We start from the raw sequence: 17,206 nt of genomic DNA on the forward strand, positions 1-17,206 counted from the left end.
TTAAAAGAATGAAAGTTTTATTCTCTCTCCTGAAAAATTTCTAAGGACATTTGAATCGCTTGCCAATGATATGAAGTTTTGTCCCAGGCTGTCAGTTCTCAACTTCCCCTTTCCTTTTATAACATTATTGAAAACATCCAGCAACACAGTGCTCTGTCCAGCATGAGAATAATGTGGTAACATTAACAAACAAAAGGTGGTAACATACCTGAGGTGGTAACATGCGTTTGATTTTTATATTCAATACAAAAGCTCTTTCTGGTAAAACATACAACATGAACAAGGAGCTCAGGTAAAGGCACTGATGGCAGTGTGTATTCATTGAAAAAAAAAGCAACCAGCCCGTGAAATGTAAAATCAAAATCCTAAACCCAGACGTATAATTTCTAAAAAGATCATAAAAGTCTGAAGTGTCTACAGCCATGGTGAACAGGGAGAGGTATACAATAGTTGGGGGAAATGTCTAGAGGGACATAGAGGGACAGACAGTTATTGCAGTGTCAAGATCGTGGTTCAGGAAGATAACTAGACCCATCACAACACAAAGCACAAGTATCAAACAGAATTCCTTAAGATTTGAACTTTGAATCTTATGGTTTGACTCAAACCATTGCCCTTCATCATCACCAGTACCATCTTCACAATACTGTTGCTATTAAAACAAATTTTAAAGACTAAAAGAAGCAGAGACACTTAATGTTCCACCCAAATAATTTTTGGTTGAAAGGAATAACAATTTGTGAGCTGGAGAAGAGCCTTACACATTATTTAATAGCAAACAAACCACTCCTAACAGTAGCAAGCCCAAGTTTTACACAAATGCACTAGTTATGCATAAACTGAAGAAAGTTAGGTCAAACTGGGTTAGCTCGCATAAAAACTGTTCAGAAAGGTTGTAATTAGCCATTATACACATGGAAAATTGGTCAAGTGTCTATTCCACTCTACATGGCAGTAAACATGTTGTATACACAGACACATTACATTAGTGCTGTTGATTTGTCGGTGGTCCAAAATTATCAAATTTCTTTTTCAATAGCAGGTGAAGAGCTGTGTTCAAAACTAAAGCACCTAACTGCACTAAAAAGACCTCAATATTATCCTTATTGCTTAAAAGGTTCCAATGAATTCTCATATATCAACACATGGTGATTGAAAGAAAAGAGCTTAAAACATAACTACTTCATAAAACTAAGTAAACATCAGATCTATATTACTAACTATGACACAAACTCAAGAACCAGTTCTGGGGCTCTCCTTCCCTTCATCCACAGTATTGCCAGGGTGCTTAAAGTTTGATACTCAGAGAATCATCTCCTTTTTTTGGTCAAAAGCTAAATATTTAAAAGTGTTAAAATACTCACTTGGAAAAATTATTACATTAAAGCATGTTTTGTACCGTTCCTTAAAACTTGACAGTACTGCTCATTAAAAGGCGGAAATTTTGGCCATGACACTAAGTTACATGAAGACATCACACATTAATCCTTATGGTCATTGTGCTCTGCATGTAGACTTGCATCAACACTGGCAATATCCACACCCGAGTCCCCATTGTTATTATCAGAAGCAGAAAAGTCTTTAGATAGCACAGACTGATGGGGCTGTACTTCATCTCCTTCCTCAACATTTGATTCATTATCTTGTGCATAGCTTTCACTAAGACTATCATGAAGAGAGACCTCTGTTTCTATATGAGTATCCTTGTTGTTTTCAATTATGTTTGAAGCTTCCTTTGAGTAATTCTTTAAAATATTCTCTACAGTATTGTGTGAAGACTGTACTTGATTTATGCTTGATGAATTTGTTTTTCGTACATCATCACCTGGTGAGGAATCACAATCGGCGAATCTATTTTCTAGAAGGTAAAGTTTGTTGGCTATAAGCTGGGTTGCCAACTTTTGATGTGCAAGAGCTTCCTTTTTTTCATACACCTGAAAGAGATAAAAGAAAATAATTGATTAACACAAAATACTACTGCATAACAAATATTTTGAAAATCCAGCAAGACTATAAAGATTTTGTCTGTCCACATACATGGAAAAAAGAATTACTTTTATCTCTAGAGAAACGACCAAGACAATCATATTCTATATCCATTTTTCCTCTCTAGTCCATATAAAATTGTGAAGTCTAATTTGGTGTTGACAGCAGGTGGGACCTTTGAGCAGCACATGTTAACATTTGCACAAACCAAGCCACTGACAGACACAACCGGGAAGGAAGAGGATATCTATGCGGTTTAGCATGAATGAGAATTTATTTTCTCCAATTACACCCATAGGGCAGTAAAGCATAGGCTTTTAAAAATTATGTTCATAGCTGCCACTCAGGAATTTTAAAAAAGGAGGAACTTCACGCGAAGGCGTATGCATGCTCTCTGAAGGCCACAGTAAAAGTAGTGAGACCCAGAGGCAATATCTTGGAACATTTATGTTTTTGGAAGTGAAAAGTGTCACATCTGTTAACCATACTGAATGAAAATGTATTTTGAAAAAACCCCCAGAAGACATTAACAAGCATTTTACCCAGTTCAGTGGCAAAAAATCCAGTGTTTGTTGCCAGCTAGTGTCTTATAAGATTTCTTTCACTTTCGACTTGTGCAACATGTAGAGCAGTATTCGATGAAGGAGGCAATACTTTTGCCACTAATCGAAATTTCTTTATCGCACCAAACGCGAAGTGCAGAACCCCGCTTGTTCAATTTACTAATGAAGAGTTGAAGTCGCACACCGTCTGCTTCTTTCTCAATTTATTTTTGCATTCTGCATCAATTTCTTTCGAATTTCCGCCATCTTCAATGAAAACTCTGCGCGCCATTGTCCCGATGCTTGATCGACAGTCAGCACTGTCGCCCCACAATAGATATCCAAGTGAAACTTTAGCGTTAGGCACAGAACGGAAGGAGGAAGCTACGGGCGGACGGTTCGGTGTTTTCTGCATTTAAAAAAAATCCCAATTTGCTTCTGAGAGTGGTCCAGCGCAGGAAGGAGAAAAGTAGCGGGAAAAGCTAGATCAAGCGGAGGTAGCGGGGTTTCCGCTAATTAGCGGAAAAGTGGCAGCTATGTGTATTGTAACAAATTGTAACGTATATTATTTATTTTCCAGTTAGAGTACAAAGCCACAAGCTCTGTTCGAAGGCTCATTTGTTTATTTACACTTGCCAGACTTTTAATAGTTCTTGTGAAAAGATTAATTTGAATTCAGCTTTGACAGCCTGTTTGGACTAGTCTGCTTTTCTTTGATCAGAACTACCGTGATGGCTTTAATGAACGCTACCCAGGAGCTTTGTCTTTATCATAGAAGTCAAGGGGATAGGTGGATCCCATTAACCATCCAAAAAGGGGTGTGAATCTCAGCAGTAGAAAATGCAGTTGTTTGATGACCAAACCATCATGAACTTGGAACTGAAACAAGTACTTTTATACGAAAGCTAGCAGTGTGCGTCAAGGTAAACAAGTGACTCAACTTAAACTAAATCTTTAGCATATACTCCAGTCCGATTTTATTCTCTATTTTTAGAACTTCTGGAACAACTCATACCATCATTAAAAGTAAAACATGCAACACTAAGTTGCAGACAAAGATAATCAGTCAAAAAACAAAAAGCTGACATGACATTACCATATCAGAGAGCACCGACACCATTTCCTGCAAGCTCATTGAGGATGCGGCCCCGCTTCGGAGATCCTCCAAACTTACGGAATCTAAGCTTGTAGCTGGAGTGTAATCATCTGAAATTCAAATTCAAATGCACTCTGTAAAAAGGCAACACATAAGGAGAGGACAACAATAAGTGACTGCAGCCAATAAAAATCATCATTGATTCTCTGACACCTGTCTGTAACACAAAGTTCAACTAAAGAAAAATTTAATCTTTCTCATCCCTTAACTATGAGCATAATAAATGTTTAAGATTCCTGCCCTCAGAGCCAAAGAAAAAGTAGCACAAATACCTTAGAAACAAGGACTTTTCAAGTCTCTAAATCTAGTAGGATCTGCTCCAACAGCCACCTGAATAAGACAATCACCTGTACAAATGGCCACTTCCGATTCCCCCTTTGCATTTTTCATGCATTATATTGACTCTGTTTAAGACGGCCACCTGTCTAAGACAACCACTTTTCTCCTCGACAATGGGTGGCCAACTTAAGACAATTTTGGCTGTATAGTTTTTACGCATTCTCTAACACTTCAATCTGATTAATTGTTCATCTAAGAAAAGAAAAATGTTGGAACCCTTAAAACCAGAACTCCCCCCAAACACCAACATCAAGAACACCAACATTAAAACTTCCCTCATAAAAGAAACAGTGAAAAAGGAATGTGACCCAGTAGAACTGAAGACCATAGCTCTCAAAACAATTGACTGCTACCCTAAAAATTCAATCCATATTTACACTGATGGGTCAGCTTCAAGGGAACTATTAATGCAGGCTTTGGAGTAAGAATAGAACACCCACGCAAGACGTGTGAAGAACTATTTGATACCTGTGGTACTTCTTGTACAAATTAAGAGGCACAAACCATCGCCATTGAGGCAGTAATCCTTCACCTGACCAACATTTTCACTATATATCCAGACAAAAATCAAGAACACTGTAATCTTCACAGACGGAAAATCAGTACTCCAAACTTTGGAAAACATGAATTTTGAAAGCCCAGCTTACGTATCTGTGGCTCTAACAATTAGCACCTTCATGAAGACCTATGCCGTCGACCTGACTTAACAGTGGATACCTTGCCACAGCAACATTCCAGGAAATGATAGAGCAGACACCCTTGCCAAGAAGGGAGCATCACAAACTCAACCTCAAAACCTAGTATCACAACAGACAGTCAAGAACATCATCAAATGCAACACCAGGGAACAGTGGCTGAATAGATGGGCATTGGGCAAAACTGGTAGAATTGTACTTGCACACATGACTACTCCCAACTCAAAAGATGCACTAAATTAACTGAGTAGAAGAGAACAAGTCACTATCTTTCGCCTGCGAACACAAAAATCACACTGAATTCCTTCCTAAATAAGATCCCCAAGGATACCTCATCTGACTGCCCCCTGCGTGACTGCCAGGATGAAACAGTATCATACCACCTCTTTATCTGCCTTGCACTTAGTGACCTGCGTAGTTCCTACCTACCTGTGTCATCAAATATTGGAGATACTTTATACAGCGACAAAACACAGCTGACAAAAACCTGTAAATTCTTTGCCATATTGACTGGCCGAAGGGCTAGAACTTAGATGGATCGGAAAAGTAAAGTAAGAAAAGATAATATATTTTCATATTGTACAAAATAAATGCTGCTCATTTATATTATGCATGTGATTGTAAGCCTACTTGTGTGTGCATGTGTGTACGTGTGTGTGTTTGTGTGTGTGTGTGTGTGTGTGTGTGTATGTGTGCGTGTGTGTGTGTGTGTACTCGTGGTGGAACACCAAACCAATGTGCCAGGATCTGGACAATAAAGATGTATCTTATCTTATCTTATATTGACATATTGAACGTTACACAGTCACTACATCCGCTGTCTCTCTCATTTATAAACAAGAATGGATATAGGAACATACCATCATTCAAGACTTCAATCAGAAACTTAATGGCAGCCTTTGCTTTTGAAGATCTGGAAGTCAAACTGGCAACATGTGCAAGTCGCTGGCTCATGCCTCGACTCTTTGACAGCTGCTCCTCAAATGCCATTCTATAAGCATCCACTGTGAGGTTTGCTTCCTCGCGTCGTCTTTGGTTCAGATCCACCTGCAATCAACAAAATATATTGCAGTTTCATTGGTAAAACTTCAAAACAATTTGAAAGAACTAGTGTTTAGCAATGTGAATTGAGTTCTTATTTTATTTTCAAACATAGTAAAGCAGTGTGAGGACACGTAAAGGGAAAAACAAAAACCTCCAACTACAGACCACCTCGAGATGTAACAAAGTTAGAAAATACCAGACCTAATGCAGACAATGGAACCTGTTGAACAGAAAAAGATAAAGAGGAAAGTTCAGTAAGAGAGCAAGCAATACCCCACCAGTACAACTTGGGGTCCACTATGGTACAGAGAGGCAAAGGAGTAAGCAATTAGGTAAAAGTCTAAAGAGTGCAAATGAACAATACCAAAATACAAGCAAGAAGAACATTTTATAGCTGTATTTACTTTCAACTACAACGAATTGATTGTAAATGCTTGCCAAATTATTAAAAGACTGCTGTGAATTGATAGTTAACATTTTCCAAGTCATATGAAGCAGCTGTTTACTTAAAAAACCTAACTGTGACCACCCTGAGAGATTGAGTTGTCACCATATGAGATGTGGTGTACAGAGAATCCTCACAAAACAGTCGCATATCTCAAGGCATAGCTTAGGCAAAAGAAACATTGAAGAGAAGCAGAAAGAGCACACCACACCAGATACTCATACTACAAATATCAGGTGTAAAGCAAGAAAAGCGCTCATACTTCCAAGTTTTCTCAGACCATTTTTGGCAAATCACTAAATGAAAGGATTTTGGACATAATTTTTGTGGACAATATCTTAGAATGCTCCTATATCAAAGACACACAAACTGGGCATAAGATCAGGAGTGTGGGGGACAGACAGCAGAAAGAAGGAGCCAAGGAGTAACAGTAGAAAGGCTGCAGAAACAGTCAGGAACCCAGAGGAGGGGGCAACTGGGGTGGGGTCAGAAAGTTTCTGACAGAACATTGTTAGAGAGTAGGAAATGAGGTGAAAGGAGACAATTTTAGAGAAGAAAATGTTTCCGTCGCTACCCCGATTCGAACCCGAGACCTATTGAATGAGAGGCAAACACCTTAACCTCTCGGCCACAAGAGCCCCCGATAAATGTCTACGAAAACCAAAGTCATTTTAACAGAAAGGAGAGGTGACGTTGATATAGCTGTATCTCCATAGTTTCTGATCTTTTAACATAGAAATGGAAGATAATCCAGAGTTCATGGGGCTAGCTAACTAAATATCTATCACCAAAGACATGGCTTACACAGTAAAACTGGAAAAATGAGTCATTCAAAGGCACCAATTTGCATAACAATGTCAATTCAACATTTTTCATTTTGTCCCATATTAATAATCCCCCCAAAAAGTTATCTCAGGCATACCTCTTCTTTCAACTTAGAGACTTCTTTCCTGAGATTGGCAGCAGCATGAGCACACCCACAAGGATCAGGATTGGAAACTCGACACTTGCATGCTCCAAGCACTGCCAGCTGTGGTAGATACAATTGTCATTAATTAAAAGAAGCCACACACTTGCTCCAGCAAGAGTATACAAGCATTACTGTTTCAATAATATTTGAATAAGGGAATCCTTTCTAATTATAAAATGTAACTTTTTCAGACATAAATTGAATGCATATGTTACACTATTAAAAACAGAATACCTGAATTTAGATTGGGTACAATGGAAAGAATTAACATGAAAAAAGTAACAAGACATGTCCCTGTACAACAATAACAACAATATTTATATGAGCACATAAAACAAAAAAAAGAATTTTAAGAAATAAGTTGAGCAGACCAGTTGAATAAAAGTCTTTGAGAACTAGAGCATCACTGTCACTTTACAATTGACAACTGTAATAAGAAAAAAAAGAAGATGTTTATACAGTTCTAAAAATCCAATCTGTCCTGACAGAAATCAATTCCAAATAAAAAAACAACAACAAACAAACCCAAAGGAGAACCAAATACGGTATAAGGCATGGTGTTGAATGGTTACAAAACAACTGTACCACCAAATTGGATAAAAGAGGCAGAACCTTTGATTTTTATACCCACATCTGATAGGACTGAACGAATTGGGTGAAGAGCCGTGAAAAACTCCTACAAGAAAATAGTTGCAAAATGTACTTTTGCGGATTGCAAAATGTACTTTTGCGGATTCAATATAGGCTTGTTCAGACTGTGGAAGATATGCATGAAAACTGCTAACCTCTGATGATGTAAATGTCCCATACTCTTCTTCTGCAACCCGACTTTTCCCTTGCTCATACTTCAGACGCTCAGTGACATCTAACAGTGCCAGTAACTCATCTCTTTCACGAGCTAAAGCTGTCAGGAAAAAAAGCAAAGCATCAATAGCACTGTTCAGGACACTAATAAAAAATGTCAAGCTTCTTGTACTTAGTCTAGTAGAGCTTCAAGCATATTTTATCATCCCTTTACAAAACTATATTTGTTAATGAGCAAAAAGCAGCTGGCTATGATTTTGGGAAGATAAGGTTCACAGATTTATAGGGAGCCCTACATGCTTTTGATTTCGCTTTCATATTTGGTTAGATGAGGGTAAAACAGAGGTACACTACATCCAAACAATAGAAGTGTTAATTTACACAAAACAGTACTGCAATAAAATATGCAAGATCTCAGCTATGAACTTCAGCTTAAAAAGACTTTAAAATAGCACTAATAAGTAATAACGTTTTGTAATATATACATTAAAAAAATGCTGTACAACATATTTGTTAAATGAGCACTCAATCGGACAGGGTTCATTTTCTGTTTCTGTGCAAAAAATTAACAAAGACCGTAACAGAAATGAGGACATTGAAGTTAAAAGCATGCTTTATACGAACATTTCATCCTAGATCCTCTCTTTTTCTTTACTCCAAAAAACAAATAGCCTTACTTCAAAGTAAGACTGCTAGGTGTGTCTCAAAAAACTATGACAATACAAGATAGAGTAAGAAGGGGAATGGAAGGGACAAAACAATAAACTGTGTGTTGTCTGAAAATGTCATTAGGAAGAGTGCCTTAATATAATAGATGTTCAACCAAACTAAAAGAGGCAATTCCGTAAATTCACTTTACAGCATAATCCTCCATGCCACTGCTATAAGAGCTTTCTGCTGGTATGGAGTGACACACAATATACTTCAATCCACAGCTGAGAATTTTTGTGAAAAGAAACATTATCTGTCTCTATATTTTGAATTTATCCATAGCGAATGAGTAATATTTTTCACGCTGGTATTTACTTCGATTGCAAAACAAAATCTCCATTAGTGCTCAACCACCAATAGAAATAAAGGGAACAATTTGATGGTGAATAAATGATGTGACCAGCCTGTCCTTCTCTCTCGTATACACAAGCACAACATGCTTTCCACTACTATGTCATATGACTGTTATAATTATGCTCTGTTCATCGTGACACAGTTCTCTGGTGTCGCTTTAATGGCTGAAAATGGTCCAGGTATTTCAATTTGACCTAACTAGATGTCATAATGCCCTATCAACAGAGGAGTTTACACTGCTCATGCTGATAGGGGTGTGAAAATCGTAATTTGACACCACAATAAACAGAGCAGACTATCTATGAACATGAAAGCCTTCCAACCATTGAGAATTCCATTTCACAATAGCCAATGATCTTTCTATTGCCAATCACATTAATCATTGAGCAATACTACAGTAAAAGAGGCTATGTATAAGAAAAGACAACTTGAACAGTTTCTGACAAATGTTTTAGTTTTAGTAGAGGTTTTACGACGCTTGCAACTGCATAAGGTCATATGAGCGCCAAAAGATTAGAAGTGTTACAAGAGAGTAACAAACATAAAAAAGAAAAAGGGGAGATGAGGATGATAGACTTTTGATAGGAAAGAAGAAGCAAACCACACAAGAGCACCCGCCAACCACCCATGACAAATGTTTAAGCACACAGAGTTCACATTAGGTAGATTGTGATGCACTGAAAAGTGCAAACAGAGATGGTTATTAATTACAAAAAGAAAACATTGAAGACTGAACCTTTTATATAATATAAATAGAAAACAAGTACAAATCACATATCTTCTTTTATCCAGATTCAAAACCCAAAATAATTACATAGAAAATGAAAACACACACATACAAATACACACACACATACATACATGTATGCACACACACACACATACACACACACACACGTACACACACACACACACGTACACACACACACATACATACACATACACACACACACACACAATTTGATGAAATAAGGAGGGAGGGGGAAACAAAAATATATGGTAAACATGCTCATGAGTTCATAACAGAGACAAGCGATAGAGAAAGAAAATACCAGTTTTGTGGGCATTAGCTCGTCGGAGCTCCTCATTTCTTGCTTCCAATTTTGACATGAGAGTTGCATTTTCTTGGCACACTCTGGGTAAAATATAAATTAATATCATAACATATACCAACAATTTGAGAAGATTACTCGAAACAAAATCTCCTTTTCTTTTGTTGCACTTATGACGCTGAAGACTTAAAAACTACAAAGAAAGAACACTAAACTGCATTGAATTCTAAAAAACTTAAAAGGACTCCATGTAAGATTGCATTTTGATTGACTTTCCAAGCAATCACGAAGATGGAACAGGGTTAAAAATCATAGAAGTTTTTTCCCTTTTACAATTTCATAACATATAACAATTGTTCATATCAACCATACACTTATGATTCATTGTGTGGATGACAAAAGTTCCACAATAATCATGTTATCTATTACGAATTAAATGCTAGAAACAAACTGTCAAAAAAGCAAAAAGGAGGTAGTCAAATTGCCTGTTTTAACTGAATAAAATTTTTCTATGAGACACTTAAGCACGCATTACTCAAAACAGAAAAATCAGCAACAAATGAAGGATTCATGATCTAATTTCATGTTCTAAATCTTACAATCATTTATTTACAGTCACTAAGGATACATTAAAATCAGATAAAGAGTGAAAAGACCCTGCACAGATACATTACTTCCATTAAGATCATTTCCAAAACCAAGTTTAAATAAAGTGAGCTATTTCTTTTAAGGTTAATAAAGGTGACAGAAGAGCAAAAGGTGTCCTGCCAATCTGTAACAAATATCACTAAAATATTCAATGACTTGCAGTTTTCTTTAAGCTGTCTGTTCCTATGCAATTAAAAATTGATGAATAAAAAGAAATGTATTATATGAATGGCATGAAAATGGGTTAATACTCATACCAATTACAACACATTACCTGTAGAGTTCAGCTTCCCATGTCTGTCCGGTGTATTGGCCCAGCATGCTAATCTCTAAATCCTCTACCAAAGCTTTCTTCCCATCACCAGGCTAACAGCATAAAAATATTAAAGTAAAATGTAATAAAAAGAAAATCCCTCCAAGAGAAGCAAAATGGGAAAATATGATGACAAATAACTGTATGGCAAATTGTGCACAATGTTGACTAGAAAGATCAAAATCCATGGGTATCTTCCATTTCATAAAATAGATTCAATAACTTTATGAGAAAGACAGGTGCACAAGAAGAAAACAAAAAGTACCATGGTATTTATAGAATGAAAAACAGTTAGAGGGGACAAAAACAAAACAGGCTCCTATTGCCAAACATCTTTATCTGAGTAACATTCATATTTGAAAATTGCTGAGTACCAATTTAAAACGAAATAGGAAAGACAGTGATCAGTTGATCAGTAGTGCTAAATAAGCACCAAAGATTGTAGACTGAAAGTCCGTAGTGAATGTTGGACTTTTAAGACATATTATAAATGATGCATGCAGCCATGGATTCTTAAGTTGACACATCAAAGCATTAACCTAGGAAACAAAAATGTATTCCATGGGTGAAATATCATAGCAACAGAGCAAATCAATTGAGATCAAGTGCAGAACACCATCAACGATCACAATTTTGCTCATTTGTGCCCAAAGGTGTTGCAGTGCTCTGCTTGCTTCAACAAATGTTTTGCTTCATTTACACAAAAAAAGATACATAATTAAATTGCATAAAAAATCCAAATGCAGAAGACTATGGTCTATTACATGGGTGCGCTTTCTGTGAGGTAACTGTCAATTTGAAATACTCCTAGATTGAAGTGGAAATAAACGAAAGGACATTCAACAACAATCTGAAACAGTTTGAAATTACCTTTCTCCCTGTAAATAGCCCACAGAGGAAGAGTTTTGCCTAACTTATGACAACACATCACACAAACAATTAGTCTGTCATTTCAGAGTGCGAATTTGGGGAGTTTCTTTCTGAGCCAACAAAACATTTTGAACTCTGCAGTGCCATCACATGAAAGGGATTAATTAATTCCTTAGCGGTGTTAAATTCCATCCAGTTATTTATCTATTCTATTTTTTCTCGCGGGGGAGGAGGGGGGGTTATAGTGGATGCAGATGTTTATATTCAATGATTGTACTGGTCAGATCCAATGGTTAAAATGACAGTAAATGCTGTTAACAAGCAAGTTAAAATACCAAGCCAACTCTTGCTCTCAGGAACGAGCACTAGACTAATAAAGGGGCTAGGAAATGTCTGCTGTCGATAAAAGATTTACGTTTTTCAAAACATGGCAACAAATGCATACCATTGAATCACAAATCTTATGACATGGTTGAATCAAATGGTATTTGTCTTTCAATCTTACGTTGCCACAGCAACATGTACTGTTACCAATATTTCTCTCTATTTTGTTTGTTTGGTAACAGTTTTACAGCGTTCGCAACTGCATAAGGTCATATGAGCGCAATGTCTCTCTATACAAGCGTAACCAAAGACTAGCAATATTTAATCACGTTGCAAAACACACTGATTCTGCACATCTGTCCTTACATTCAGAATGCATGTAAATAATTACAAAATTAACACTTGCATCTTCCGATCAGCATAATAAACGCAGTGATAAAATTTTTTCTAGATTGTGTTAGTCATTATATGTGGGTCATGCATGTATTTATTCATGCAGAGCCAAACTTTCATTTGCAATAGGCATCTTATTTTTAAAAGTTAAACATTTTAAATTCAGTGTTTAATGACAAATGCTTAAACTTCACTCCCCCAAAAAATCATCTTTGTATTCATTTAAAGATGTTTGTCAGTCCTTGCAAATGAAATTTTTAGTATATGGTGCAGACGTGGGTACTTAATTTCACAACCAGGAGTGCATGCATGCACTCACACATAGTAAATGTCATAACTTTCAACTTTCAAGGCAAATGTGGGTTTGTTACAGTCTCAACCTACAAGAAAAAAGTGTGTTCAGTGATGCTGCCTGTATCAAGATCATTATCTCCAAAATATATCTAATTTAGTTTGTGTAGTTGTCAGCCCCAAAGCTAAACTCTATTCATCTATCACTGATATGTTACATTCTATTATTTATCAGGAGGAATTTGCATTTTCTCATATTTTCTTCTGTGTGAAAATTGCAAAGCATATCGAGAACTTTGTTTAAATGTTATGCCTACAGGCAATTAGTATAGTCTATAAATAACTGTTAAAATATCATCAATAAAGTGAATCAATGAAAAGACAACAGAAGGAAGAACTCGTGTTTGTTCAGCTGCAACCGTTTATTCAATTTATTGATCCAGCCCATTAGTCCGGTTTCATGAGATCTAACAACTCGTTACTGTACATGATGTACGAATAGTAAAGAGTTAAAGATGGCACAGATGGATGAGAGACCAGCTGTTGCCAGTCTGCCATCCAGCACAAGCAACCCTGTGTGGGTGATGGAGCCAGCTGCCAAATGATTCACACTTAAGCAAAGCTGTCAGGCTTGTCCAGCATGCAAGCTACCAACTTAACTTGCAAATAGGAATTTAAACAATAGATCAGATACTGGCTCTGCCAGACACATTCCTACTTTAGCAAAGCAGTTGAGCTTACTGTGTGAAAATTTTGGAGAGCTTTCAAAACAAGACGCTAAAAAGTTCAGGGCTATGGCTAAACATAATCATTTTCAACAATCTAATGAAGTTGTATACAACATAATACGCCTTTTTTAAAAACAAAGGTAGGAAGGTAAACAAACATAGATTCACAAAGAATGGCACAATAAACTTTGTTGCAGACCTCATAGCCTAAGGTCTTTGTTCTCATTTGGTTTAACTCACTACAGACACAAAAACAGAGTTTATACTTTATTAAAATATACCCTACTTAAGTCCTGGTTGAAAAAAAACAACCCAATTTGATTAAAATACCACTCTTCAAGCCTTCACATATTCAAAATAATAAACGAAAACCTATAATTGATACACGTTCTTAAGAAAACATGCATGACCTTGGAAGGAAAGATCATCACACAGTCGAGGGATTATCTTGGAGCATGAATGAGTAACACAACCTATCACTAATAATTATATATTCTTCAGGAACACTTCGGAGAACAAAAGTTTGTTTAAAATGAAGATTCACCTGAGACTCAAAAACTTTTGTCATCTCCGCAAGACACTGCATGGAGTAATATCACTTAATTTCTTGTAATTGAAACGAGTGTGAAGACAACTGTGAGGGAGATGAATACATTGACCATCAGTCAACAAAAAAAGCATGAGGTGATTTTGAAGGGCTGATAGGCTTTGAAACCAAGAGTGTCGGTCTGCAATTGCCTCATGTACCACACAACATGAGGGAAACTAAACTGAAAGGGGGGGGGGGGGATTAAGAAATGAGAATATATGTTGTTTCACACCTGCAATAAATTTGTGTTAAGTGTGAGAACACAGAGAGGGAAGATTTTCTTTAAAACTAGTGCATACACACAAAATCGTATTCAAAATTTAGATACTGTAACTTATTTTTCGGTTATTGTCGCAGCCCACCAACAGCCCAGTCGTATTTCTGCCAAGGATCATGATCTTGGACTGAGATCACTTTACTAAAAAAAAAGATAAGGAACAATACAGGCACTGCTGCTTAATCACTACTTACAGATGAACGAGAAAAAATAGAGAAAGGGTTCAAAGCTAAAAAAGTTTTTATGGACATGTATCTCCATGAAAACATACATTACAAGACTTCACATGTGGGTTTTAGGCGGGTGCTCTGGTGTGGTTGCTTCTTCTTTCCAATCAAACGTCTATCGTCTTTATCTCCCCTCCTTCTTTTTTGTGTTAGTTACTCTCTTGTAACACCTCTAATCTTCGGCACTTATAAGACCTTATTGTGTTGCAGGTGCCGTAAAACTCTTACTAAAACTAAAGACTTCACAATGACTCCTTTGTTGAATAAAGAGGACTTTGCTTGAAATGAACTTAAACCAAACAAATTTTGGATGAATGACTATGTTGTTTTCCCTAGCAATGTTAGAAGGTTAGGAACTGATAAAATGATTACACTGGTCTGTGTCTAATGTTATCATTATATGCACTGTCCACAGAGCACTCATTTTTCAACTATTTAAATCCAACTAAAGAGGGATACGAGGAAAAAATAATAACACTTGCAAATATAATAATAATTGCATTTGTGTAGCAGATATCAATGCTTTACAGCATGCTCTACGCACTTTTCAACTATTATTACCCAAGAAGACCTAAGAATACTCAGAAAGATTACTGGCTTCCCAGGAAGCATTCAGTGCAAGCTGTCATTTTACAGACAGTAAAACACTCACATACTGACACAACTTTTTACTGTCTATGGCCAGGAACCCACTCACACCTAGGTGAAGTGAGGAGAATCAACTGTCTTTCAAAAGAATACAATATCCAGCCAAGCTGAGCCTCAAACCCCAAAACCTGCAACCTCATAATTATGAGTTCAGTAGCCTTATCACTAGACTTCCAGTCCCCCCCCCCTCCCCCACACACACACAATTAAAACCACATACACAAAGAGTAGCTGTGGCATTGATCTCTGGCAAGTCCGAACAAAACCAGCCCATATTGCAAAGAACAGATGGGGATAATCATAATTCTGAAAAGAAGTGGAAGGAACAGAACACTGCAGGGCCTTTGTATACTACTTACTCAGTAAAGAGAGGAGAGGACAGAATAAGGGCATATCGCCTTCATCAAACTTGCATCACGTGATATAAAAGATACATTTTCAAAATAACAGTGATAAGCCATAATGTAAACAATGAAACCTGATGTGGGAACCCAGAAACAGGAAAGGTATAAAGCCTTTAGAGTCATCAAGCATAAAAATAGGCTTTAAAAGAATCAAAGCATGCTTTTAATATTGTGAAGTAAAGCCCTTTTTTAAAAGAAATACACAAAGGAAAAAATAACCACATGTGAAGCGTGATGAAATCAAGTGCTCGTCAAAATAATCAAAGTGAAGAAACTGTCATTTGTGAAGTGTGCTGACAAAATGAGTTACTTCTCAGATTTTAGACAGATGGAAAAAGAAACATCAAATTTATAGGTTGAAGTTTTCCAATTTATCAGTATGAAATGATAAAAGACAAGTTAAACTTGAAGAGAATGGCATTGGTTTAGAGTCTACAAATATGACCCTTGTGTTGAATTTTGGCTGATATCGCCATTCACGGATTGCGAGAAGTAACTCATTTTGTTAGCACGCCTCACATTTGTCCACAGGTTTGGGAATTTTATTGAATTTGTGTTTATTGGCTAAACACTTTTCACTGCCATTAAAGAACACATTTCTATGTGGATTTTACTGAAACACGTTGATTAAAGGCACAAAAAAAATGTAAATTTTCATTTCCCAAGGACTCTCAAGCTAAGGAAATAACTCATCTTTGGCAGCCATTTTCTCACTAATTTTACCCCTGAAACCAGGTGACCGACCGTGACCCCACCTCCTTCATAAGCAAATATCTTGACTTTTATTCAAGATAAATTGGTTTTTTTTAAAAATCTAAAGCAAGATAAATGAACGCTCTGTAAGATGATACCAATAACTCCACATGCGGAAAAATTGACGAGAGCCTGATTCCACCATGTCATGACACATATATTTTTCTCCCTCATTCTGTCGTTGCCATAGAACAACAACCAAAAAAAAAAGCCAAACTCAAGAACGACAAAAACATCATGAAATATATTTGTTTACCTGTCAAACCTTTCAGCCCATGTCTGTTGACTGTCAATGAAGGAGGACTCCTTCCATTCTAGTTCAAACTGCAACTTGCTCAGTTCCTAACATGCAAGTCACACAGGAATACATGCGTGAGTGGGTGCACATTACAAGCTGCAAACTTCAATCAAAGTCAATGCTACATAGCAGCCTTACACCGATATTCAAATTTTGTACAAAGGGCCTGTATACTTTGCACAAAGTCTATCTAATGCCATAATGCAAGGGTTAGTAAGCAAAACCATTTTATAATTTAAACATGATTCAAACTCTGGCCATGTCTACCAAGTTGCAATTGTTGAAGAAAAGTACTAACAAGCAATTTAAAAAATCATTCAACCTCAGTAAAGTTAACCCCTGCCA

At 36.7% G+C, this 17,206-nt stretch overlaps 2 protein-coding genes across 2 annotated transcripts in view; both read right to left on the minus strand.

The window, feature by feature from the left end:
- On the minus strand, positions 1-16,901 carry LOC101863864 (coiled-coil domain-containing protein 125). Its single transcript, XM_035971096.1, has 8 exons — positions 16,820-16,901; positions 11,021-11,112; positions 10,099-10,181; positions 7,963-8,081; positions 7,130-7,237; positions 5,579-5,765; positions 3,625-3,734; positions 1-1,934 (listed from the first exon to the last, which is right to left on the minus strand). Exons 2-8 carry the CDS (start codon positions 11,065-11,067, stop codon positions 1,482-1,484), a joined length of 1,107 nt encoding a protein of 368 aa, XP_035826989.1. The 5' UTR covers positions 11,068-11,112; positions 16,820-16,901; the 3' UTR covers positions 1-1,481.
- The window catches only part of LOC118478142 (coiled-coil domain-containing protein 125-like), an 18,704-nt gene continuing 18,153 nt past the window's right edge, over positions 16,656-17,206 (minus strand). The window contains exon 6 of the mRNA XM_035971098.1: positions 16,656-16,905. Coding sequence (XP_035826991.1) covers positions 16,816-16,905 — 90 coding nt within the window. The 3' untranslated portion in view covers positions 16,656-16,815. The remainder of the gene's footprint in view (positions 16,906-17,206) is intronic.

Source organism: Aplysia californica, unplaced genomic scaffold (assembly GCF_000002075.1).
Source record: "Aplysia californica isolate F4 #8 unplaced genomic scaffold, AplCal3.0 scaffold00015, whole genome shotgun sequence".
NCBI lineage: Eukaryota > Metazoa > Mollusca > Gastropoda > Aplysiida > Aplysiidae > Aplysia > Aplysia californica.

What these genes read in the sequence shown, in the direction of transcription:
- LOC101863864 (XM_035971096.1), bottom strand. Translation starts at nt 11,067, where the DNA reads ATGCTGGGCCAATACACCGGACAGACATGGGAAGCTGAACTCTACAG. An exon ending in GGACATTTACATCATCAGAG is followed by an intron (nt 7,238 to 7,962) that starts GTTAGCAGTTTT and finishes TATCTACCACAG; the next exon opens with CTGGCAGTGCTTGGAGCATG. An exon ending in TCTCTAAGTTGAAAGAAGAG is followed by an intron (nt 5,766 to 7,129) that starts GTATGCCTGAGA and finishes TGTTGATTGCAG; the next exon opens with GTGGATCTGAACCAAAGACG.